This window comes from Bubalus kerabau, chromosome 4 (genome assembly GCF_029407905.1).
Source record: "Bubalus kerabau isolate K-KA32 ecotype Philippines breed swamp buffalo chromosome 4, PCC_UOA_SB_1v2, whole genome shotgun sequence".
Classification (NCBI taxonomy): domain Eukaryota; kingdom Metazoa; phylum Chordata; class Mammalia; order Artiodactyla; family Bovidae; genus Bubalus; species Bubalus kerabau.
Window position 1 is genome coordinate 172,224,061 of NC_073627.1, and position 24,337 is coordinate 172,248,397.

The following is a 24,337-nucleotide window of genomic DNA, read 5'->3' on the forward strand; positions in this document are numbered from 1 at the left end:
CTTGTACACTTATAACCAGTGAATTGGGGAGATGACAAGACACAGAGGAGTCGGTGGATGTGGGGTACTTTTCTCTCCATTGATTCATTAGGGATACATCTTCAGATATAGAGGATCTCACAGAGCACCAGCTGACAGCGGACAGGAGTCCCTGACCAGCAGAAAGGAACATATGGATCCACACAAAACTCGCAAAGGTCGGTGTTTCAGAGAGTTCCTGCTCCAGAAACCTCCTTCCAGAGTGATGACCAGGCATGACCCAACTTCCAGTCTACCCATAATGGACATGTAGCATGCACAAGAAATAAATCTTTATTACATTTTAAAAAAGAAAGGAAAAAAACTAGTGAACTCCATAGTATGTAAGTCATACCTCAACTAAGCTTCTTAAAAAAGAAAAGACAAAAATGGCAGAGATCTACTGGAGTCAAAATGAGAACCGAAGGGAGATGGGGAAGCCCAGCAAGAGCAGAAGATGAGAAATGCCTACCTTGAAAATGAGGAGGCTGCGAGAGTGGTGCGGGGTACAAGGGCCGAACGGGCTGCAGCTGGGAAGTGACAGCTGGTGCCTGGGGGTAAGCGTAGGCCTGCACACCTGCATAGGGCTGAGAAGAGGCCAAATTACAGCCGGTTTACAAAACATTCATCTCTCTCTTTTCTGCTTAGCTTGTCTTTGATGGAATAAGGTAGGTAAACTGGAAGGAGACTCAAACGTATTGAAGCTGGAGATGGATAGACCAGGGTTTGGTATTGGACAGTAACTGCAGCAGGAGAGGAATGATGTAATTCATTCCTGGCATTTAGTGATGCTAGTCACTAAAGCCTTACGGGCATCTCAGGTTACTCCCCAGTCCTCTTGTGATGATTTAATTCAGTAGGAATTCATCCCTCAGCCATTGGGCCAATAGATGGTCTGAGACATTTTAAAACTAACCAAACTCTACTTGGTTTCATTAAAGTAAAAAAAGAGGCGTTCTGATTCCAAACTAAATCCACTAGTTTCCAAAGGATGCCTCTGCCTAGCTAGATTCTGATGTTTATCTGTATGACCAAGCACTCTCATTTCCTCTGAGCCTCAGTCACCTCAACAATTAAATGAAAATAATACCACTTCTTACGGTTGTTGTATGGGCTAAATGAAGTGACAGATAGCTAAAGTTCCTAACCCCCTGGTAAGTAAGTGCCTGGAAGACAATTAGTGTTCAATAAACAGCAGCTATCATTTTAATAATGATGGTTATTCTTCCTTGAATTAAGGAAATACAGCTCGTTTCCAGGAACAGGTATAACTACCCAGCCATTACTAAAGAAGAATCTCAGTATACAGGATATAACTCTCCATTAGGTCCATTCAGGAGTGAGAGAGGCCAAGCTAGGACTTTTCTCATTTCTGATGCACCCTTACTAATGAGGCATTGGCTGACCACCATTGCTCTGACCCCTTCCCCGTCACCCTCCTGCACCCCACATGAAGAATCACCAAAGAAGTGAGAGTCTTTTATCATGGGGAGTTAAGTCTTATCCATCAAATGTGTTGGGCAAAAGAAAGAGTCTACTGTCCTGGCAAACTGTCAGCAGAGACACATAGGCTGTTGCCACTGCTTCCTATGAAAACAGAAAAAAAAACAAAAACAAAAACAAAAAACCTACTTTTAAGAGCTCACCTCTGGAGGATAACTAAACAATTCGAGTTCAGCTGTATTTGTATACAGCCTCCCCCACTGCCCCTCCACCACAACCATTCTACTGAGTGTAGAGCACAGTCTTAGCCTATCAGCTGTTTGATAGAGAAGAACACAGAAGACTTGAATATACGTCTCTAAATTAGACGTGTGTGAAAAGGAAGGGAAACAAACATCAGTCAGCTTTCACTTTCAGGCCTTGTCCAGGTGTTTTGCTGGTTCTCAAATTTAATCTTGACAACAACCGGCAAGGCAGGCAATCCTTTGCTTGTTTAGACACGAAAATGTGGTGGTTCAGGAAGGGGAAAAATTTTAAGCTCTGGGGGGAACTGCTGCTGTACAAATTGAGCAAAAAGAGAAAAAGAGACTGTATAGAACAATAATAAATGACAGCATATAACTGACATGGTTAAAAAATGTTACCTGAAAGGACTGGGCATTTCCAGATACAGCTGAGTGGGAATCAAGAGATGCAACTTGCATCAAAGCAGCAGATGGTGTTTGGAGACCGGAAACAGATGGCTGAGGTGCTAAGATACAGCAAAAAGTTTTCACTGTTAAACCTACTCCCCACTTCTTGGTACAAGTCCGGACTATCACCTTACACACCAGCACCCTTCACACTTGACCACTTGTCTCACCTAATTCTCCTAAAACCAGACCTACTGGATCTCAGCAAGTAGGATCCAAACCTACTGGGCTAGTGAAAGGAAACTGGGTGTTTTTGGGTGCACGAGATTCAGACCTATGACCCCATCAGCTGACAGGAAGTGCAGAATTACACACAGGGAGATGGCTCATCAGCTGAGTGCCAGTTTCAAAACCTAAGAATGCAACACAGCAGAAGACACAGCAGGCAGACCAAATACATCTCAGGTCTGAAAATGCCCTATCCAGGGACAGTCTGGGAAGTTTTATACTCTAGTCCAGTTCTCAGTACTAAAATAATACAGCCTAACATTTTAGAGTACAGTGATGATAATTTTGGTACCAACCCAATTTAAGACCACAGAGCCTCAGAGGGGTTCCTTACCTTGTGAGGTCATCTGTGGGAGCACTGGATGGGCTGGCTGAAGAGAGGGCTGGATGGATGGGGTCGCCAAGGGCTGCCTAGTTCCTCGAGGAGCATTCACGTCCTACAACAGGCACGAGCATTTTGGTTATTACAACTATGGGTCCTTAGTTGAAGACTGAGACCGACTATCCACCCTAAACCTGCTTACAATCAGTTTTAGACCAAAAAAAAAAAAAAGAGGAAGGAAAGGTAAGCAGAAAGGCACGAATTTAAGGCCTGGGCTCTGGGAGAAAAGCACTCTCTTATGTACTAGAGTAGGATCTCTCTCCCTGTAAGTTATATCAAATAATTATAGTTAAATTTCCAGTGTACATTGATGACGTTATTTTATCTGAAGCAGCTAGAGTGACTGCTCTCCATAATGAATCATTTTCCAAACCAGCAGCTACCTTAAGACTGACCTAGTCTGCTTCCACAGAATTAGGGCCTCTCACAAGGAACCCCAGGGAATAATGTAGCCTTTCTCTTCTGCCAAATAACCTCCACAGACCTCAAGGTACTCACAGAAAATCACACACAGCAGGAGTCAATGTGTCTCATTACCAGGCTATTTTTGACAATATAGAGTGTTATCCCTTCATTCTTTTTCTTCATAAAAGCAAAGTGATGCTGGTCCTATTCTAGTTCTAAATAAAGTTAACATTGCAGGGAGCATGGGTTCAATCACCAGTCAAGGAACTAAGATCCTGTGTGGCACACAAAGTGGCCAAAAAAAAAAAAAAGAATGTCTAAACAAAGTTAATGTATAGACATCTTCCTGATTCACACAAGGAAAAAAGAAACTTGAGGCACAATATACAGAGACTGTCATCTGCTCTGCTACAGTAGTTCAAGGGCTGAAATCTCTTGGACGTTCTTTTACTTTAGAACTTCCTCTTATCTCCTGAAATTCTCAGAAATGTATTATGCGTTTCTGGAAAAGCATCCCAGGTTTACCTCATTACACAAATCAACCTAAATGTCTAACAACAGAATGAAAGGAATTATGATAAATCAATATAACAGAACACTGGGTTATCTATCTTTAAAGGTGATAAAGCTTTGCTTTATTTCTTTTTCTTATATTATCAATACTAACATAAATGTTCATGATATAATATTAAGTTTAAAAATCTGATTATAAAACGACACAAAAAGAATGCCCTTTTTGTTAAATATGTCTTTTTAATTTAAATTACCCTATAATAGGTAAGTAGCACTTAAAAATCTTAATGAGAATATTATCTTACCCAAATTTCATTTCTAGAACCCAGATAAAAATCAATTCTATAACAAGTCCCAGAAATCTTATCTTTGTTTAAAATGTTAAATCTGCACACAGCTTTTCCATGAAGAAATAAAATAAAAATATGAAAAAATAAAACTGTTTATGAATTTTTTACTCAAGATCATAACCTTTGCTTTGCTGAACATCAATGTCAAAGAATCCTAAAAATTAATCACTGTTAAGTGTTTCAATTCAGTTGAGAAAGCATTATTGTATTCAATAAAGAATTAACCAATGGTTAAAGAACTTAATTGGAATTGTTACTTCTTGTCATTCACCAAATTCCAGATGGACTAAATATGAAATAACAAATCTAAATATATAATAATAAACATTTTAAAAACACATGTAATGTTTACAATATCTGAAAGTGGGAAGGCTTTCTAAGCATATTGTCAAAAGCAAAAAACAAAGGGAAAAATTTGATAGATCTGATTGCAATACAATTTTTAAACTTGAAAAATCAACATTTCTCAAGAGAATCTAAGCAATTCGATCAACAAATATGACTTGAACATTCTTTATGGGTTGAGCATCATGCAGTCTCAAAGGTTTGATTTTTACTAACAATAGAGATTTCAGTAGAAAACTAAATTAACCACTTAAAACCACCCAGTTCTTGTGACAGATATACAGAATTGCTTCCATTTCTCAGGGGAAGTGCTAATTATAGGAGAAACACATGTACCAATACCAACCTGTATCATTTTGACTATAAGCTCTCTAAATAATGATTCTGTTTAGAGGCAGGAAAAGCAATAATTTCAATTAAAAGAACAGAAAGGGACCTCCCTGGTAGTCCAGGGGCTAAGACTCTGCACTCCCAATGCAAGGGGCCAGGGTTCAATCCCTGGTCAGGGTACATCCCACATGCTGCAGAACCAGGGCAGTCAAATAAATAAATATTAAAAAAAAAAAAAAGAACAGAAGACAGCAACATCTGCACTATTCATTCTAAGACAACCAGTGGGACATACTTCAATTTCTGAATCATTAGAATCCAGCTGTGGTGGAAGAATGGGCAGCATGGGCTGGCCCATTTTAGCCATCCGAGAGATCAACTTGGCCTTGACTGTATCAGGATTCTAAAAAGAAAGGAAAGTCACAAAAATCACTGTAATCAAGGTTCATTACCTTTAGTCAACTCTATGTCTTTGACTCTTATGTCACATCTATTGAAAGCACTTTTTCTATAAAATGAGAATTAAAGACTTCTTTCCTAGAAGCATACATGAGTCACAATTAATGATAGTAGAAAAAATAATTCCCTACGTGTTGGAATGGACACAGTGGTTCCATCTGTATTCCTTCATTTCAATCAAGTCTCCTTACCAGGCATAAGTATTCTCACTTTACAGATGAAAAACTCAAGTACAGATTAAGGGAGGGAGGCAGGCATTTTAGATAATAATACCTTCTCAAAAGCCCAAGAGCAACTCAGTAGGTAAACATTCAGAGCAGATTTAGGGAGAGGGGTAAACAGGAACTCTGTGTTCTAAATTCAGCTTCATTTAACCTGACTTGGCACTGATGACACACTAGTCCCTGAGCTGGACGCCTCTGTTTTCATTAACTGGTTCAAAGTACAGTTTTCAGAGCCGCGTACAGCCCTAAGAGTAGCAAGGTAATCTGTGAGTGTAAAATGAAATGACCATAGCCTCTATTTTAAAATTATTTATAAGCTACAGTATTACTGTTTAGTAGTTCAGTCGCGTCCAACTCTTTGCGACCCCATGGACTGCAGCACGTCAGGCTCCCCCGTCCTTCACCATCTCCCAGAGCTTGCTCAAGCTACTGTATACATAAGACATTAAACTTGCTTACAGGGATGGATAATACTTCATGTAATTTGTAAACAAATACATACTGACAGTGTTTGCTCATCTTTTTGTAACAGTGGAGGCACATCAGCAAAACAAGTTAGATCCCTCAAAAGAGGACTAATTACATAAATCAATATCCACACAATGGAACACAGGGATCTAAAGATAGAAAAGAATGAGGAAGTTTTCCATACACTAACATGGAAAGACACTGTTAGTATAAAAAGCAAGGTAGATAATACATATAATATGCTATTTTTTGTGAAAGGGGGGAAATAAAATATACATTCCTACTTGCTGGCATTTGCATGAAGAAACACTGAAGGAAAACATAAGAAACTAATAAAAGCATTTACCCAAGGTGTGGGGGTGGGGAGGGGGGGTGAAATAAAACAAGGGTACATGAGGGAAGGGGTAGGAATGGTCTTCTCAACGTATATCCTGTTATACTGTTTTGCTAACTGTGCCCTATGAATGCAATTATATATTAAAAGCAAAAGATAAAAACTTGGGAAATTCCCTGGCAGTCTAGGTTGGGACTTTGTCTTCCAAAGAAGGGGGTACAAGTTCTACCCCTGATAGAGGAGCTAAGACCCCACATGCCTCGCAGGTAAAAAACCAAAACATAAAAAACAGAAATATTGTAACATATTCAATAAAGACTTTAAAAATGGTCCATATAAAAAAAATTTTTTTAATAAAAACGTCAATGTAAAAAGATGGTTAAAGTTTTATGTCATATGAACTTTGTCTCAATTAAAATAACAAAATTGCAAAAAAAGAAAGGAAAAAAAAACACTGTAGACCACTAACTTACCAAAAGTTACCAAAGTTTAGAAATATTTGCTAAAAGTAGCTGTGTCTCCCGCATTCCAGGCAGGCTCTTTAACCTCTGAGCCACCAGGGAAGCCCCTGCTGTGTCTAGAGGGTACAAAAGAACTAATACTGAACAATTTTGTTGGCATTCAAAGATCTGAGATTTTACAGTTTTCCCATTTTCTTGATTCCTTGGCTTAACCTTTGGGTTTAGATCACTTTTTATACATATCAGATCAATTATTTGCTTAATTAATTCCTACTTTGGATTGGATATAAACAAGTAAACTAGAGTTGGAGGGAAATTAATCATCAATTTCAGTCCACACAGTTATCCTAATGTGGCAGGTGAAAGCTACAAAGCTTTAGAACTTCAAGTAACTCAGCTATCATCCCATCCACACGCAGAAACAGATGCCTTCATGGAGCAGGCAGGGCAGCCTCCAATACAGTGTACATCCTCCCAAAGGTCTTCAAATCCAAAGTTTACTACAACAATATGCTAGTCTCCTTATCTCACAGTTTGGGAACCACAGAGGCCCAGCAACCTGCTCAAAGCCAACTAGCTGGTGAATTAGTGTAGAATTCCTCTGAGAAAATGAAAGTATAAAGACATGTAGTGTTAGCAGTAATTATGATAACAAAAAGCAATGTTAATTGAGCTCTTACAATATTCCAGACACAATACTAGAAACTCCATAGGCATTATTTCATTTAAACCTCTTGGGCTTCCCCACTGGCTCAGCAGATAAAGAATCCAGCTGCAATGCAGGAGATGCAGGTTCAATCCCTGCGTTGGGAAGATCCCCTGGAGAAGGAAATGGCAACCTGCTCATTCTTTCCTGAAAAATCTCATGGACAGAGGAGCCTAGCAGGCTATGGTCCAAAGGGTCACAAAGAGTAAGACATAACTGAGCGCACGCAAGCACACACACAGGCACACGTACACACACAATGAAACCTCATAAAAATCTTGAGAGGTTACTGAAGACATGTTTTATGTAGGCTCTGAACTTAGGGCTTTATAAACATATCACAAAAACAGATCACAAAGAGGGGCTGTGAGAATTATTTTCATTTTAATAAGGAAGAAACTGATTTTCAGGGAAGTTAGATAATTTTCTCAAGGTCACATGTTTGTAAGAATAAAGATTTGAATCCAGGTCTATGCAGAAGCCCAGGCTAATTTAAACTGACTCCCAAGTAAAGAACAGTGAATCAAGTAACCACTGACTTCTACCCTAAATCAACATTTCTCTTTTTTTTTTCTCTAACCTACCACACCCAAGGCACATGAAACCTTCCTAGCAAACTGGGGTTAAGGAGATAAGACACATATACTCACTGTATTTACTGCAAGCTGTTCACTAAGGGAGTTAGATTTGGAACGAAGAGCTGACTCCCTGAAAGCAAATAAGACATATCCTGAGATAAAAACAAAATCTATAATCACAAGTCCAGATTATACTGGATAAACACTGTTTTTTTTGTTTGTTTGTTTTTCTTATACAGCAGCAGCCACATGGTGCTGCTAGGAGTCTTACTGACTACTTTTCTGGTCCTACACTTCCTTTCCCCTAAACACTGTTTTTTAAGACGTTTGATAATTTAACAGCTGTAAAATAGAATTTCAACTGTTCTGTAGTTTGCATAATTTCTGAAAGCTACTGAAGATAAACAATTTTCCATTCAAACAGAAAAATTTACATTTAATCCTTAGAGGTAAGTGTTTATGGCTTTTGCCCAATTTTTCTCCAAAGTTTAGGGTATTCTTTTATATCTGAATTAGTGCTTTTATAGACTATGAACATTAATCCTTTGTTAGAAAATCTGAAGCAATTATGTTTCCCATTTCCTTTATCCCATTTCCCCCTCAATTATTTAAAATTATTTCAGTTTTTAACTAGTGCATTGGTCCAGAAGTTCATTCAGGTTCTTCTATACGATGCAATAGACAAATTTGAACAAACTTTTTGGCCAACTTAATATATCCCTATTTCTGAACTACCCTAAGAATCCTATTTATGGACAATAAAAGAGCTTGATACAACTGCAGTGTCTTACCCTGATTTGAAAGGCACCGATGTGGATGGCGACACAATAGGATCAGCAGAGATGCTGTCAGCAGGAGGGATGGGAGAAGGGGCTGCAGAATCCCGGGAACTAACGCTGTGCCCGTCAGAGCCAGAATCTCGAGCGAATTTGACCTAGGGAAAGATCAACCACAGGTTGAATAGGCCAACAGACCACAAAAACAGCCCCCTTCCCCCTCCATTCTCCTTCCATCTTACTTATTCTTCATCATACAAAGTCATTATCTGCTCATGGTAGGAAAAAGAGAAAATGGAGACAAGCCAAAAGAAAAAAAAAAAAGATAATTACTGGCAATTCAACTATTAAGCAGTAATATTGTTAGGATTTCAGATGTACTATTTCACATTTATATTATGTGTGTGTGTTTTACAAAAATGGGGCCATACTGCTTTATTCACTCACTGATTAACATATTAATATTTCCATGTTAACTAAATTATTAATCGACAACATCCTTTTTAACTTCTAACTTCAAAGGTCATACCCTTAACTGCTATCAACTGCAGGAAAAAGTCTCCAAAGGACTTTGGGGACAGAAGTCATAAATATCTATGTTATCACAAAATATATTTCATCATTTCCTACTTGGTGGAAATTCAGTTTATTTCTAATTTCTTCCATACAAACAATACTTCTACGAATAGTTTTATCTCTGTATCTTTGCACATAATCTTTCCCAAAATACAAATTCCCAGAAGTTAAATTGCTGGATAAAAGTTATACTTACTTTTAAAACTTTTGATATATACCATTAAATTTCACACCATAAAGGCTGAACTACTTTATACTCCATTATTTGTACTCAGTTGCTCAGTCATGTCTGACTCTTTGGACTGTAGCTTGCCAGACTCCTCTATCCATGGAATTTTCCAGGCAAGAATACTGGAGCGGGTTGCTATTTCCTACTCCAGGGGATCTTCTCGACCCCCAGGGATCAAACCCAAGTCTCCTGCCCCTCCTACATTGGCAGGTGGATTCTTTACTACCGCACCACCTGGGAAGCCCTTATACTCCAAAAGTGGTGTATAAATCCTTCCCCAAACTCTTATCACACTGGGTATTACCATTCTGTATCACCCTTGTCAGTTTCCCCCCCCCCACCCCACCATATCTCATGGCTTGCAGGATCTCAGTTCTCCAATCAGAGGCTGAACCCAGGCCATGGCAATGAAAAGCCCAGAATCCTAACCCCTAGGCCACCAGGGAACTCCCTCAGCCTTGTCAGTTTAGTAAACAATTTGTAATTCTTTGATTATTGGTAAAATAGGGTATTTCTTTCTTATGTTTACAAAAAGTCTTTATGGATTCAAATTGATTTGTTATCTATCACAGCCATGATGTCCTCAAAGGAAATGGAGAAAGAATATAAAAGCTGTGAAAAAGGCATCTGGAAGCATGTCAATCAAAGAGGGCTGAAATGCCTACCAGAGATAAGGGTGGGAAGAGTCACTGAGAAACGATGCATACCCTTTGTCGCAGCAGGAATAACAACCACAATGACGATGGCCATAGTATCTACTTGCATTGTATTTTGTAGTTTACAGTCCCAAACACTATCACATTTGGACCTAATAATCACAGTGTAAAGCAAACAGAGTCTTTTTGGGGGTGAGGGGGCAAGGGATTAGAGGGGAACATTAAACAGAGTCTTTTTGGGGGTGAGGGGGCAAGGGATTAGAGGGGAACATTAAACAGAGTCTTTTTGGGGGTGAGGGGCAAGGGATTAGAGGGGAACATTAAACAGAGTCTTTTTGGGGGTGAGGGGCAAGGGATTAGAGGGGACATTAATGAGCCACAGCTGCTATAAACTTCATTTGGGCTTCCCTGATATCTCAGACAGCAAAGAATCTGCCTACAGTGCAAGAGACCCCGGTTTGATCCCTGGGTTGGGAAGATCCCCTGGAGAAGAGAATGGTTACCCACTCTAGTATTCTTGCTTGGAGAATTCCATGCTCAGAGGAGCCTGGCAAGCTATAGTCCATGGGGTAGCAAAGAGGTGGGACACAACTGAGTGACTAACATAGAAATTATTTGTAATAAAACCTTTAAATAGTACAAAAGGGTAGAATGTAAAAAAGTAAAAGTTTCTAAACTCCATTCCCATTCTCCAGAGGAAAAATCACTACATTTCTTTAAATGCCTCCAGAAATTTCATATGAATATAAGGGCATATGTATATATTTATTTGTGTATATATACATATACACACAAAATCATACTACCCATGCTGTTCTGCAACTTGTGTCTTTCACTTAAAAACAGATTTTTGATATTCTTTAAGAAATACACAGATGTCCACGCCCTGAAAAACCATAATTCAATCAGTCTCATAATGACACACACTTAAGCTGTTGCCAGTTCTCCACCATCACAAACAATGTGGCAAAAAGCCATGCATCTATCTCTAGCTCTCCATCTACACACAGGTATACACGCACACTTCTGTAAACATACTGACAGGGTAAATCTGCAGCCACAGAATTACTAAATCAAAAAGTATGAACCCTGGGTAAGAATCACTATTTTACAGAAAAAATAAAAAGAGAAGTGACTATAAATACAGAGCCAAGAAGGACGTAAACTTTGGCCTTTAGGGAACACGTGTATACCCGTGGCGGATTCATGCTGATGTATGGCAAAACCAATACAATACTGTGAAGTAATTAACCTCCAATTAAAATAAATAAATTTATATTAAAAAATAAATAAATAAAAATAGATTCTAAAGCTGTTGTTCTTTCCAACTATACCATTTCTACTTAAAAGAAAAAAAAAAGAGAGAGAGAGAGATCTTTAGAATCTTTTCCAACGCAATTATTTATTCATTTTACCTAACTAGCAAAGAATACTCATCAAACACAACACAGTACCATTTCACTCACCCGCCTAATCTCCACCTCGAACACCAGGATCGAGTCTGTTGAGGGAGTCCATCCTATTACCCCTTCAGAGCCAGCAGCGCAGGCTGGGGGGATGATAAGCAACCGCTTCCCTCCTTTCCTCATGCCCACCATTCCATCCTCCCAGCTCTTTAGGAATCAGAGAAGAGGAAAAGCTCATCAGATACAAAGCTTCTCATAACACAAAACACAGCAGAGGTTCATCAGTTTATGCTCCCCACTCCCACACACCAGTTATAAGAACATCTAGAATACTTCTTCTCAGCTGACTTGTCAAAGCCAGCACATCCAGGGCTAAATGAAATATCTTAGATGATGAGAGAAATTGGGAGGAAAAGAATGGCATTAAAAGAGAAATAAAAGCTATCATTTATTAAACACACTTTTTTCTAAGTACTTGGGTAAGTGCTTTACTTCCACTATGTTGTTTAATTCCTAAAATAACTTCATAAGATTAGTAGCAATAGCCCCATTTTACAGAGGAGAAAACCGAGGCGTAAGGAGGTAAGATACTAGCCCAAGATCAGTTAGTACATTGTTAAGCCAAGATTCAACACTAGCTTTAAGTCTACTATGATCTCCAGGGAAAAGTTTCCAAAGGATTCTGGGAAAAGGAGTCATTAACAAAGCTATGGAGAAAAACACTCTGCCACACGGATGAATGAGTGCTTAACAATGCATCAGTATGTCCTGACACAATGATACCTCACATGCGTAAAATATTCTTTTTTTAAAAAAACTTCTAAAAACAAGAAAAACAAAAAGAACTTCTCATTTTATATTGGAGTATAGCTGATTAACAATGTTGAGAGGGACTTCTCTGGGGATCCAGTGGCTAAGACTCCATGTTCCCAACACACGGGGCCCAGATTCAATCCCTCATCAGGGAACTAGATCCTGCATGTTGCAATTAAGATCTGGCACAGCCACATTAATTTTTTTTTTAAAGAAAAAGAAACCAAAAACAGTGTTGTGATAGATTCGGGTGGACAGCAAAGGGACTCAGCCATACATATACATGTACCCATTCTCCTCACACTCCCTCCCATCCAGACTGCCAGGTAACACTTAGCAGAGTTCTGATGTGAGCAGGGCCCTGTGGGGCTCCTGGGAACGGAAGCCTTTTTGTCTCCCATTCCTTGTAGGCAAGACTCCAGCCTGCATGACCTTCTCTGAGTTCTCCGGACTTGACAGAGCAACTGAACTGACTGAAACAAAGGAGAAGCAGCAAGGAAACCACCTGAGGCAAGGTTAAAAGGCTCAGAGAGGCTCATCAAGATTGGGAGATGAGACCCAAGACCCTGCACACACCCTAATCAGGTCAGCAACCCCACCCTTTTGAAACAGTGCAGAAGAAGGAATGAAGATTGTTGAGGGAATGAAGGTTGTTACTGCTTTGACCTTTATCCTATACCCTGACATATAACCTCTCCCTACTCACCAGGGAGGGGGGCACAGGTTCTTGAGGGCTAGCCTACTGTATTCCCCCTTTGCCTGGCAAAGTAACAAAGCCACTCTTTTTCTACTCTGTAACTCTGTCTGCATATTTCTGTTTGGCACTGGTGCACCGACAGCCAAACTCCTGGCAACAGCTCCCTGTGTGTACAGGACTTTGCTGGTGATCCATTTTAAACAGCAGAGTGTACCTGTTGATCCCAAATTCCCTGTCTCTTTCCCTCCCATTCATCCCCCCGGCAACTATAAGTTTCTTCTCTAAGTCTGTGAGTCTGTTTTTGTTTTGTAAAATGAGCTTTACTTTATAAAATACATCCACAGTTGCTAGAGAAGAAATTCACGATGTAAACCCAGGTCCTTAGACTCCAATCCCAACGTCTCTCCTGCTATGTTGCAGCTGCTTCCCAGCATGATTCGAAGCATCCCAGACAGATTAGAATCACTCATTAATGATACACTTCTAGAAGAAACAATTTAATCTCTTTCCCAAGGAGGCAATAGGAAGAATTTAATTGTTCCCTCAGAACCACAGAATGAAAAATGAAAGGCAAGGACCACAAAAAAGAAATGTACCCTTCTCCAATATATTGTCTCACAGGGCAAAGTCTCTCAAATCCAGATAACATAGCACATTTTTCTGTATTTTATAATCAAGCCTTTCCAGATTCTTAGAAAATAAACCCAGCTTAGAGATTTCATAAAATTCAGTCTAAATTAAGCACACTGCAACTGATAAACTCTTACAAGAACACAGTTAAGCCTTTACCTTGATGACTTTTCCTGACCCCAATTTCAGGCGAAGAAGCTTATCTTTGTTAGCAGTGGAATCAAAAACCTGAAAGTTAATCAAAATAAATGTCAGCCAACTTCACAAATAGTAATAATCATTATGATGTTCAACTTAACACAGAACAGCACAGTACTTCTGAAATAGGTAATGTCAAATATACTGGAAAAATACTTCTGACCTGAAAAAAAGGGACTACATCATGGCTAAAAGTGTTATCACACTGAGTATCTCCAAAGCAAGGATTTTCCACATTTAGAAAAAAATAAACTTCTACCACCACATATTTAAAATTATCTTAATCTATAAAGAATTTTCAAATAAATTATCTCATTTGATGTGAACAACCATCTGGCCAAGAAAGTAGATAGAGCCCTAACTAAGCTTAATTCACAGGGGAAAAAAACTAAGAGCTTAAATGATTAGACAAAGTCAAGTTAGGATAAAACTGGGACTTGAATCCACATTTTTGGACTCATGATCTAAAGCTCCTTTTATCAAATCATACTACTTTTGAGGGCTTAATAATATAAGCCCAATCTATTCACACTAGTATAAGAAAAACAGAGAAACAACTGTGAAGAAAGTCTAAGAAGTTTAAGGCCTAATCCCATAAGAATCTTTTCAAATTTAAAATTGGTATAGGAGGACAAGATGTACACATGAACAATTACCAAAGCTAACACTGGCGCAAACTAGTTTCCACCTGCTCTAAGGAAGAGACACGGTGGCACCAAGCAGATTTTATACTAGCATTTCATGGTTATGTGCTGCTGCTGCTGCTGCTGCTGCTGCGTTGCTTCAGTCGTGTCCGACTCTGTGCGACCCCATAGACGGCAGCCCACTAGGCTCCCCAGTCCCTGGGATTCTCCAGGCAAGAACACTGGAGTAGGTTGCCATTTCCTTCTCCAGTGCATAAAAGTGAAAAGTGAAAGTGAAGTCGCTCAGTCGTGTCCGACTCTAGCGACTCCATGGACTGCAGCCCACCAGGCTCCGCCGTCCCTGGGATTCTCCAGGCAAGAACAATGGAGTGGGTTGCCATTTCCTTCCCCAATGCATGAAAGTGAAACGTGAAAGTGAAGTCCCTCAGTCACGTCTGACTCTTAGCGACCCCATGGACTGCAGCCTACCAGGCTCCTCCGTCCATGGGATTTTCCAGGCAAAAGTACTGGAGTGGGGTGCCATTGCCTTCTCCACAGAAGCGGCTACAGAGGTCAAACCAAGGCTCCTAAAAGATTTCTATTTGCTAACAGCAGCAATTCACAGTAATATACTGTACATTTGAATAGCTCTCATGCTATTTAAATTACAAAAGAACTTGCAGGGTACTTTTTCTTACCTGGCCCAGAACGTGATTCTGAAAGAGCCAGCTGGTGTAGGCCACTTCTAAAGAATCTCCAGCTTCTACAGCAGGGCCTTCCACCACCGTCAGGTCCTGTGACAACACTGAATCCAGGGAAGAGGTGCTGTTGCACTTGGCAATGCAAACCTGCGAGGTGAAATCGAAGCAGCATGAACCTAGTTTAAGCTCAGTTAAGGACTCACTCAGTTACTACTAATTGCTCTTTTCCAAACAGTGGCGCCCACTTACGAAACAAATTACATGTTTAGAAGCAAACCATCCAAAAGTCAGTAATCTTGCCAGCAATCAAAGTGCTTAAGAGTATGGCTTTGGAGTCTGACTGTCTGAGTACAGATCTGGGCACTGCCACTTATTAATATGTGACCTCAGCCAAATAACATAACTCCTATGAACCTTATTTCAGAGTTTTGTTTTGTAAGATGAAGATAAAGGCTTTGCATATTTCCTAGGGTTAGCTATGAAGACTGAACTAATAATACAAGGAGAGTACTTGGCACAATGCCTGGCAAATAACAGTAAGTACACAATAAACATTTGTTATCATTACTATACTAGTTTACTGCTTCAGTGTTTGGGAGCCTATGAAAGATAGGGGAGCATCTAAAAAAATGTCAAAAGGCTATTTAAAAAAATAAAATAAAGGCCCTTTACAAAACCATGATGTATTCCTAGAATTCATCTCTACCACCTACAGATGTACCCATATTATGTTAGCTCAGACACTAGATAAAGAAGTCAAACATTATCTTAATGAATAATTTTTCTATAGTCAATGTTTGAACATATATACCTTAGAAACTTGCTACTCATTTTCTTTAAAAAAAAAGTTTCATTATTGCAATCAAATGCTAGCTAAAACAATGAGAAGTCATTTTTTATCAAGCAAATAAGAGTAAGAAGGAAAAAAATACTATAATAATTCTAAATGTTGGCTAAGGGGCTTCCATGATGGTCCAGTAGCTAAGGATCTGCCATGCAGTGCAGAGGACACTGGTTTGATCCCTGGTCCAGGAAGATCCCACATGCCCAGGGGCAACTGAGCCTGTGTGCCACAACTACTGAGCCCAGGCTGTGGAGCCTGTGAGTTGCAAATACGGAGCCTTCGCACCACAACGACCGAAGCCTGAGTGCCCTAGAACCTGTGCTCCACAACTAGAGAGCAGCCCCTTCTTATTACAACTGGAGAAAGTCCAAGCACAGGAAGGAAGACTCAGCACAGTCAAAAATAAATAAATGTGGCAAAGGTATAGTGAGAACTGATATGGATGTAAAACAGTACAATTTATACAGAATCTAAACATACATGAACTGTTTGATTACATCTTTCACTTCTAGTCTGAGGAAATAATCAGAGACCAATGCAAGAGACATGGGTTCAGTCCCTGGGTTGGGAACATTCCCTGGAGTAGGAAGTGGCAACACACTCCAGTATTCTTTCCTGGAAAATTCCACAGACAGGGGAGCCTGATGGGCTACAGTCCACAGGGTCGCAAAGAGTCAGACATGACTGAGCTACTGAATACACATGCACGCTGAAAGGACTATAACTATTTATGGACCTCATGCACAGGAAAAAAAAGAAATGTCACATGTCAACAGTGATTACCTTGGGTAGTAAGATTATGAATGCTTTCAAATGCTTTTCTAAATTTTCTATAATGACAATGAAACAACTTTTAAAAAATTCTTTTAAAATAGTATCTTAAAAAAAATAGTTGTATTTATTCCTTAAGATAATTTATGAGAGGTGTTTAAAGATATGTTTATATTTAGCCTTTTGTTTCTCCTTTCAAGCAATAAGTATTCTTATTATTTCCCTAAAATACAATAAGTTCAAGGGATGAATTTAGGGTTTTTTTTTTTTAATGCTTGTAACTAAAAATATAGCAAATTATGAGTTTTCCATATATTTTCTTAAAATCAAGGAAAATCCAGACTAGTGTTTGGCTCTTCACAGAAACAATAAAATAGTCTTACCTGTTTATTGAACTCCACGGCAGCCTTTTCTGACTCAAACATGATGGACCAGTTTTGTCTCTGGTCATCATAAAAGGTGCTATAGTTATTGGGCCGAACCTGGAGAAAGGAAAAATGTTGAGATAACTCAACAGCAGGCAGCACAGTGGATAAATGTGACTGCTTAAGCTCATGTAGAAGGGCTTTGCCTCAGGTGGACCCAAGGAGAGTTATCAGGGAACTTTCTTATTTCCTCCCATCCTCCACCAATCACCCCTTAGTGCACATTCCCAGGAGGCAGTCAAGAGACCTTTCCGAGAGGTTCTGTTAAGATATTCACTTTGGGGAATTCCCTGACAAGCACAGCCAAAAAAAAAAAAAGATACCCACTTTTCCCACCAGGTATGCACAGACCCACCTGTCCTATAAACCAGTCCCAAAGGAGCTACTGATTCCAATAGGGAAAGCCTTACCATCAGCTCAAAGTTCAGATGAATCCTGGCAACAGTTACTGGCTGTTGTTGGCTGATATAAAGAAGAATACTATACTGTACTCAAGCAAAGACGGGCAGAAAAAAGAGAAGTTAAAGAACAATACAAAGATGTCAGGGGTCATGCATCATGCAGGTATAAAACTCAAACCTCAGTTAACCCATTAAAGTTTAGAGTTTATCTTCTCACCATCTACTTTAATCTCTTCTCATTTTGACCCTACTCTTTTAACTGTAATTAGCAATGTCTTTATTTTGTTGGTGTTTTTATTTGAATGAGGGGTGACTAAAGAGATAGGCAAATGGCCCACAGGTACATAAAAAAGATGTTCAACACCATTAGGCATTAAGAAAATACAAATCAAAACCACAATAAGGTACCAGTTAACACCTATTAGAATGGCTATTGTAGAAAAAGGAAAAATATGAAGTGTCAGCAGGGTAGTGGAGAAACTGAAACCCTCATATATTGCTTATGGGAACGTAAAATGGTATACATGCTGTAGAGAGAGTTCAGCAGTTCCTCGAAAAGCTAAACAAGGAATTACCATTCAGTTCAGTTCAGTTCAGTTCAGTCACTCAGTTGTGTCTGACTCTTTGCGACCCCATGAATTGCAGCACGCCAGGCCTCCCTGTCCATCACCAACTCCTGGAATCTACCCAAACCCATGTCCATCGAGTCGGTGATGCCATCCATCTCATCCTCCGTGGTCCCCTTCTCCTCCTGCCCTCAATCCCTCCCAGCATCAGGGTCTTTTCAAATGAGTCAGCTCTTTGCATCAGGTGGCCAAAGGACTGGAGTTTCAGCTTCAACATCAGTCCTTCCAATGAACACCCAGGACTGATCTCCTTTAGGATGGACTGGTTGGATCTCCTTGCAGTCCAAGGGACTCTCAAGAGTCTTCTCCAACACCACAGTTCAAAAGCATCAATTCTTCGGCACACAGCTTTCTTTATAGTCCAAGTCTCACATCCATGCATGACTATTGGAAAAACCATAGCTTTGACTAGATGGAACTTTGTTGACAAAGTAATGTCTCTGCTTTTTAATATGTTGTCTAGGTTGGTCATAACTTTCCTTCCAAGGACTGTCTTTTAATTTCATGGCCATATGACACAGCAATTTCCCTCCTAGTATACATGCAAAAGAACTGAAAAGAGGGACTCAAACACACACTTGTACATCAATGTTCACTGCACTGTTATTCACAATAGTCAAAAGGTGGAAACAACTAAGTGTTTAGCAGATAATGAACGGATAAATATTAAAAATGTGTTTTTTATATATATATAATAAGATATTATTCAGCCATAAAAATAACCAATTTCTGATACATGCTACAACATGGATGAATCTTGAAAACATTTTGCTAAGTGAAATAAGCCAGACAAATATTTTATCATTCCACTTATATGAAATACCTAGAGTAGGCAAATTCATGATAGTGTGGGACAGGGAAGCCTGGCATGCTGCAGTCCATGGGGTCACAAAGAGTCAGATACGACTTAGTGACTGAACAACAACAGAAAGTAGATTAGGGGTTACCAGGGAATAACGGAAAGGGGATGGGGAGTTATTGCTTAAAGGTTACAGATTTTGTTTGGGGTGATGAAAAAAGTGGAAAGAGTGATGATGGTTGCTCAATACTGTGAAAGCGATTTATGCAACTGAATTATATACTTAAAAATGATTAAAATGGCAAATTTTATGTCTCATATATATTTACAACACACACACACAGAAATTAAAATTCAACCCTAGAAGGGAGGGAGGGACTGACTACAGAAGCTCATATACAATCTTGTACTAGAAAGGACTTCCCTTATACTATGTGAGGCAGATACAGCAGGGACTGATCACCTCACGCCAATCCAATTATAGACTGAGCTGCTCAGTGAAGGACAACAGATATATGAAGAACTGGCTCACTTCTGGGCTGTCCCTATTCCTGAGCACTATCTACGAAGGCTTTTCATTGACAGTTTGGATGGCCTCTGATTCTTTGGTCCTGAAGTTTTCTGCCCATCAGAGATTCTGAGCTGAGATTCTTTAGTCTCTTCCCCATGAAGTTCAAAATCTAGCAAATGTTTTGAGAGGAAAGTTGTTGCTTTCCAGCCCTAAGTTGGATTTTATCTCCTATGAACCAAAGGCAATCTTTCCTTCTGCTTTTCTGGTATAGTCCACGGACTTCCACACCACACCCCAATTCATCAAATGTCCCTTGGGGAAAAACCAATCTTGTGTTTGGAGCGTCTACAGTTTTTGCCAATGTCTCTTTTCCCCAGCAGTCTCTGCTTGGGACACACTTGATGCTTAGTCTACTCCTAAGTATCAGCAAAGGTCTCAAGGCAAGGAAACACTCAGCTTATTGGCTCTTTCCTCTCAAAATTTTAATTCATCTACTCCTCATCATTTCCATAGCTCCCTAATGAATTCTAAAATACAATTTTTTCACTTTGTCTTTTTATACTGTTGCCTGCTACAACATAAGACATTCTATCTGGAAGTGAAGGGTGATAAGGTCCCAATGTGCCTGTGCTAAGTCACTTTAGTCATGTCCAACTCTGTGCGACCCTACGGACTGGGTAGCCCATCAGGCTCCTCTGTCCATGGTATTCTCTAGGCAAGGATACTGGAGTGAGTTGCCATGCCCTCCTCCAGGGGATCTTCCCAAGCCAGTGATGGAACTCACGTCCTTTAAGTCTCCTGTATCAGCAGGTAGGTTCTCTACCGGTAGTGTCACCTGGGAAGCTCAAAGTCCCAATACCAGATTTTTTAAATCCAAATGGCAATCTCTAATGAATTAACGAACTTAGATAATAATCAACAATGCCTGGTAACAGGGACTTGTCTGCTGGTCCAGTGGTTAAGACTGTACGCCCCCACTGCAGTCGGGGCAGGTCTGATCCCTGGTCAGGGGGCTAAGATCCCACATGCCTCCCAGTGGGTCCAAAAAGAAAAAAACAATGGCTGCTAACATGATAAAATGAGAGACAATCAGACATTATATATCTCCCAATGGGAGAATGAGAGATTTAAGGAACACAGTAACAACTGCAATGCATGGACCTTATTAGGTTAAAAGTAACTGTTAAAAAGAAAAAAACAGATAATCAGGGAAATCTGAATACTAACTGGTAGTGTGCGTGAGATCAAAGAATTACTGTGGGTTTTGTTTAGGAGCAATAATGGTTATGTTTTTTAGAATCTTTATCTTGCAGAGATATGTACTAAAATATTTCCAGCTAAAACTGTATGCTAGAGATTTATCCAAAATAATCTGAGCAGGAGAATAAGAAGACAGGTTGGAGTTGAGATGAAAAAGATTAATAACTGTTAGACTTCAGTAATGGATATGTGGGTGTTTGTTATTCTAGTCCCACTGTTTTTACATGTGTTTTGCAAATTTCCAAAATTAAGCTTTTTGTTTTTCATATACAGGAGTGTTGTTCATTACTTTAGCTACCCTGAACAGGTAATCTTCTCTCTCAGTGTCTCAGAGTTTCTGAGGTATGTGGACTGCATGTTATCTGGACCGCTGAAATGCTATTGTTTCCTATGTGTATTTTAACAATGTTCAAAACCTTCTGGAGAAGAATTTGAAGCAAGCTAGATACAATCTACACTGGCCACCTAATGCAAAAAACTGACTCCTTTGAAAAGACCCTGATGCTGGGAAAGATTGAAGGCGGGAGGAGAAGGGACGACAGACGATGAGATGGCTGGATGGCATCACCGACTCGATGGACATGAGTTAGAGTCAGCTCTAGGAGTTGGTGATGGACAGGGAGGCCTGGCGCGCTGCAGTCCATGGGGTCGCAAAGTGACATGACTGAGCAACTGAACTGAATTGAACTGAACAATCTATAAAAGGAAATCAGTCTCTGGGCTTCTAATCACATCTTTTTGACTCAAATCAGTATTCTGCTGTGTGATAAACTGCCCAACTCACCAAACTTTCAAAAAAGATAAACACACACACACACACACAAGATAAACAGTGGTCATACTCTAAGCATTGCTCATTACCTAACAAAAGAATGTCCTTGGTTACTGAATGACTCTAAGATTCTACAAATTCTTAAGCTAGATTCATATCACAAAGGTCAAACTTAAGGAATTTGAGTGGTTGAATTTGTTTTAATGCACAACAGTAAGCAAAATGTGACTATAAATATCATTATACACCTAACATTAAAAATTCACATTGAGTACAATCATTCTAATCCTCTGACTTGATATATAAGACAAGTCCCCATAAAAACCAGTTCACTGGTATGATTTGGAACACCTGAATATACATGAGACAAGGGGGCATTCTCACCTCTCTGGTTGTGTGATTTCCCAGGACTGCAGCACCAAATTTGCCCTGCTTTACATATTGACCATTTGTGCTACAGAAGTAAGAAAAACAGGTATTAACACTTCCTTCAAACAAGTAGAACCAGCTTTCAGACATTATATATCTCCCAATGGGAGAATGAAAGAGATTTAAGAAACATAGTAACCACCGGTAATGCATGGACTTTATTAGATTAAAAGTAACTGTTAAAAAGAATTCTAGAAGTGGGGAATCTAGGCATTCAGCCTCCAGAAAGGGACAGACAACAGTTTATAATTTAAAGCTCTGACACAACTTCTTTACTCTTTAAACATCTACTACTCAGGATCTTTTAGTGGAGTGGCTTTTTCTGAACTTTTAAAAAGGCTGCTGCTGAGGGTATAAGCACTTCCTAGAGAGAGTACACAAGGTAACGGCTCTTCAAAGTTCTGTGTGCAGAACTGCCCGACTGAAACATGAAAAGCATTACTAATACTTTGTCTATGGCAGGACTGAGTAGCCATTTTGCAACAGAGAGGCCTATTGTGAAAAGACAGGAGCTTATCCCGTGGCCCCAAGCAACTTCAGAAAGCGGTCCTTCTCAGCTACTTACTACCGATAGGCATGGACTGCTGTGGCAACCAACAACGTGGAAGTGCCTGCCGTGCTGGGCGCTGTTTTTGGTGTCCCCTGATTCCCTGATGAAGAGATGAAGGAGAAAACAAAAGGTGTCATTCATTTCTTGCTTGAAACTGATTTTTAACCATTAAAGCAGCTTCAAAATTCTTCTTTAACCTTCGAGTTGATGTTCTAATGCTTTTACAACCTTTGTCCTCATCTGATCCACCAAAGGGCCCCTATGGTTAAGGCTGGGGATGAAGAAACTGAGCCTCTAGGCCCCAAGTACCTTACATGATGGCAGCAGCAGCCTAGACTAGAGCTCAGGATTCTGGCTCCATTCCAAACAAATTTGGACGCTGGACAAGGAGCACTGTCTAGAAAGCAAGATCACATTCCATTACTTTCTTTTCTCCTTCCAATATTTTGACAGCGATAATTAGTAAAAATGAAGTTGTTTCCCCTTCCTTTACTTTCAGAGTTGAAAAATTTTGATATTGAGATTACATTCATAACTTTACCTTCGCAGTGGTAAAGCAACACTAACATTTAAAAATAGTACATTTAGAGTAAATCATATATTCACACCCACCACAGGAACGCAATGATAGAATAGTGAGAACACAGGTGTGGACACAGCAGCTAAGAACTTATTTTCAAAAGAATCCTCATTTGATTTTTTTGGTTGTTGTTAAAAAACAAGACAACAGGCCCAAAATGGAATCACCGAGCCTAAGCTCCAATCCACTAAACAGAGATTCAACATAATCACCGTTTTGGCTCTTTAAGAAATGGAATCTTAAACCAATCAGGAATGATCTGATCAGTACCAGATAGATAATGTGTGATAGGTCTCTACTATCTCCTAAAGGGAAGTGTTCATGGGGTCACGAAGAGTCGGACACGACTGAGCCACTGAACTGAACCGAAATGAAAGGAAGGTGACCTTGTAATAAGCAGCCCACTGTTTTGCCTAGCATGATACGAGAATCCCTTCTGCCTTGTTTCTGCTCCTTTCTGCCTATAAGAGACTTTCATTTCATACAGCTCTTTATAGCCCCTATCTACTAGACTGGATGCTGCTCAACTCTAGAATGCAAAGGAAAGGAAAGTGAAGTCTCTCAGTCGTGTCCAACTCTGCAACCCCATGGACTGTAGCCTACTGTAGCTCCTCTGTCCATGGGATTCTCCAGGCAAGAATACTGGAGTGGGTTGCCATTTCCTTCTCCAGGGGATCTTCCCGACCCAGGGATTGAACCCAGGTCTCCCACATTGCAGGCAGATGCTTTACCATCTGATGCCACTCAATTCATGAACTGCTGAATATAGCCAATAAGATCTTTAAAATTCAGTCAGTTAAATTTTATTAACAGTATTGACATATTTTTTCTGTTTATATAGAGTACATGTACACTGTAGAAAACCTGGTAAATTCAGAAACACACAAAGAAAATAAAAACAATTTATAATCTCACCACCGAAACATAAACATCAATAGTATGATGTATTTATTCCTAGCCCTGTTTCTATACACATAAACTTCTCAGCTTTTTCATCTTTTTTTAAAAACAACATTAATGATATGATTTGGCAATTTCCTTTTCTCACGTAATATACACATTTCCTTATACTCTTCAAAAGAATCTCCAAAACAAACATAAAATACCACTAGCAGTATGAATATGCCA

The 24,337-nt window shown here is 39.6% G+C and overlaps 1 protein-coding gene across 7 annotated transcripts in view; it reads right to left on the bottom strand.

Moving 5' to 3' along the window:
• Positions 1-24,337, bottom strand: part of FKBP15 (FKBP prolyl isomerase family member 15) — a 57,764-nt gene that overhangs the window by 20,741 nt on the left and 12,686 nt on the right. For 5 of the 7 annotated variants that reach the window (XM_055579358.1, XM_055579360.1, XM_055579359.1 and 2 more), the window contains exons 3-15: positions 22,645-22,729; positions 22,035-22,104; positions 17,692-17,766; positions 17,240-17,338; positions 15,239-15,388; positions 13,879-13,947; positions 11,640-11,786; positions 8,728-8,870; positions 8,009-8,066; positions 5,002-5,109; positions 2,716-2,818; positions 2,106-2,212; positions 491-605 (exon numbers count right to left, since the gene is read on the bottom strand). In XM_055579358.1, coding sequence (XP_055435333.1) covers positions 491-605; positions 2,106-2,212; positions 2,716-2,818; positions 5,002-5,109; positions 8,009-8,066; positions 8,728-8,870; positions 11,640-11,786; positions 13,879-13,947; positions 15,239-15,388; positions 17,240-17,338; positions 17,692-17,766; positions 22,035-22,104; positions 22,645-22,729 — 1,329 coding nt within the window. Of the gene's footprint in view, positions 1-490; positions 606-2,105; positions 2,213-2,715; positions 2,819-5,001; positions 5,110-8,008; positions 8,067-8,727; positions 8,871-11,639; positions 11,787-13,878; positions 13,948-15,238; positions 15,389-17,239; positions 17,339-17,691; positions 17,767-22,034; positions 22,105-22,644; positions 22,730-24,337 lie in introns of those variants that run through there. The other 2 variants (XM_055579361.1, XM_055579362.1) reach the window with 2 other exon arrangements.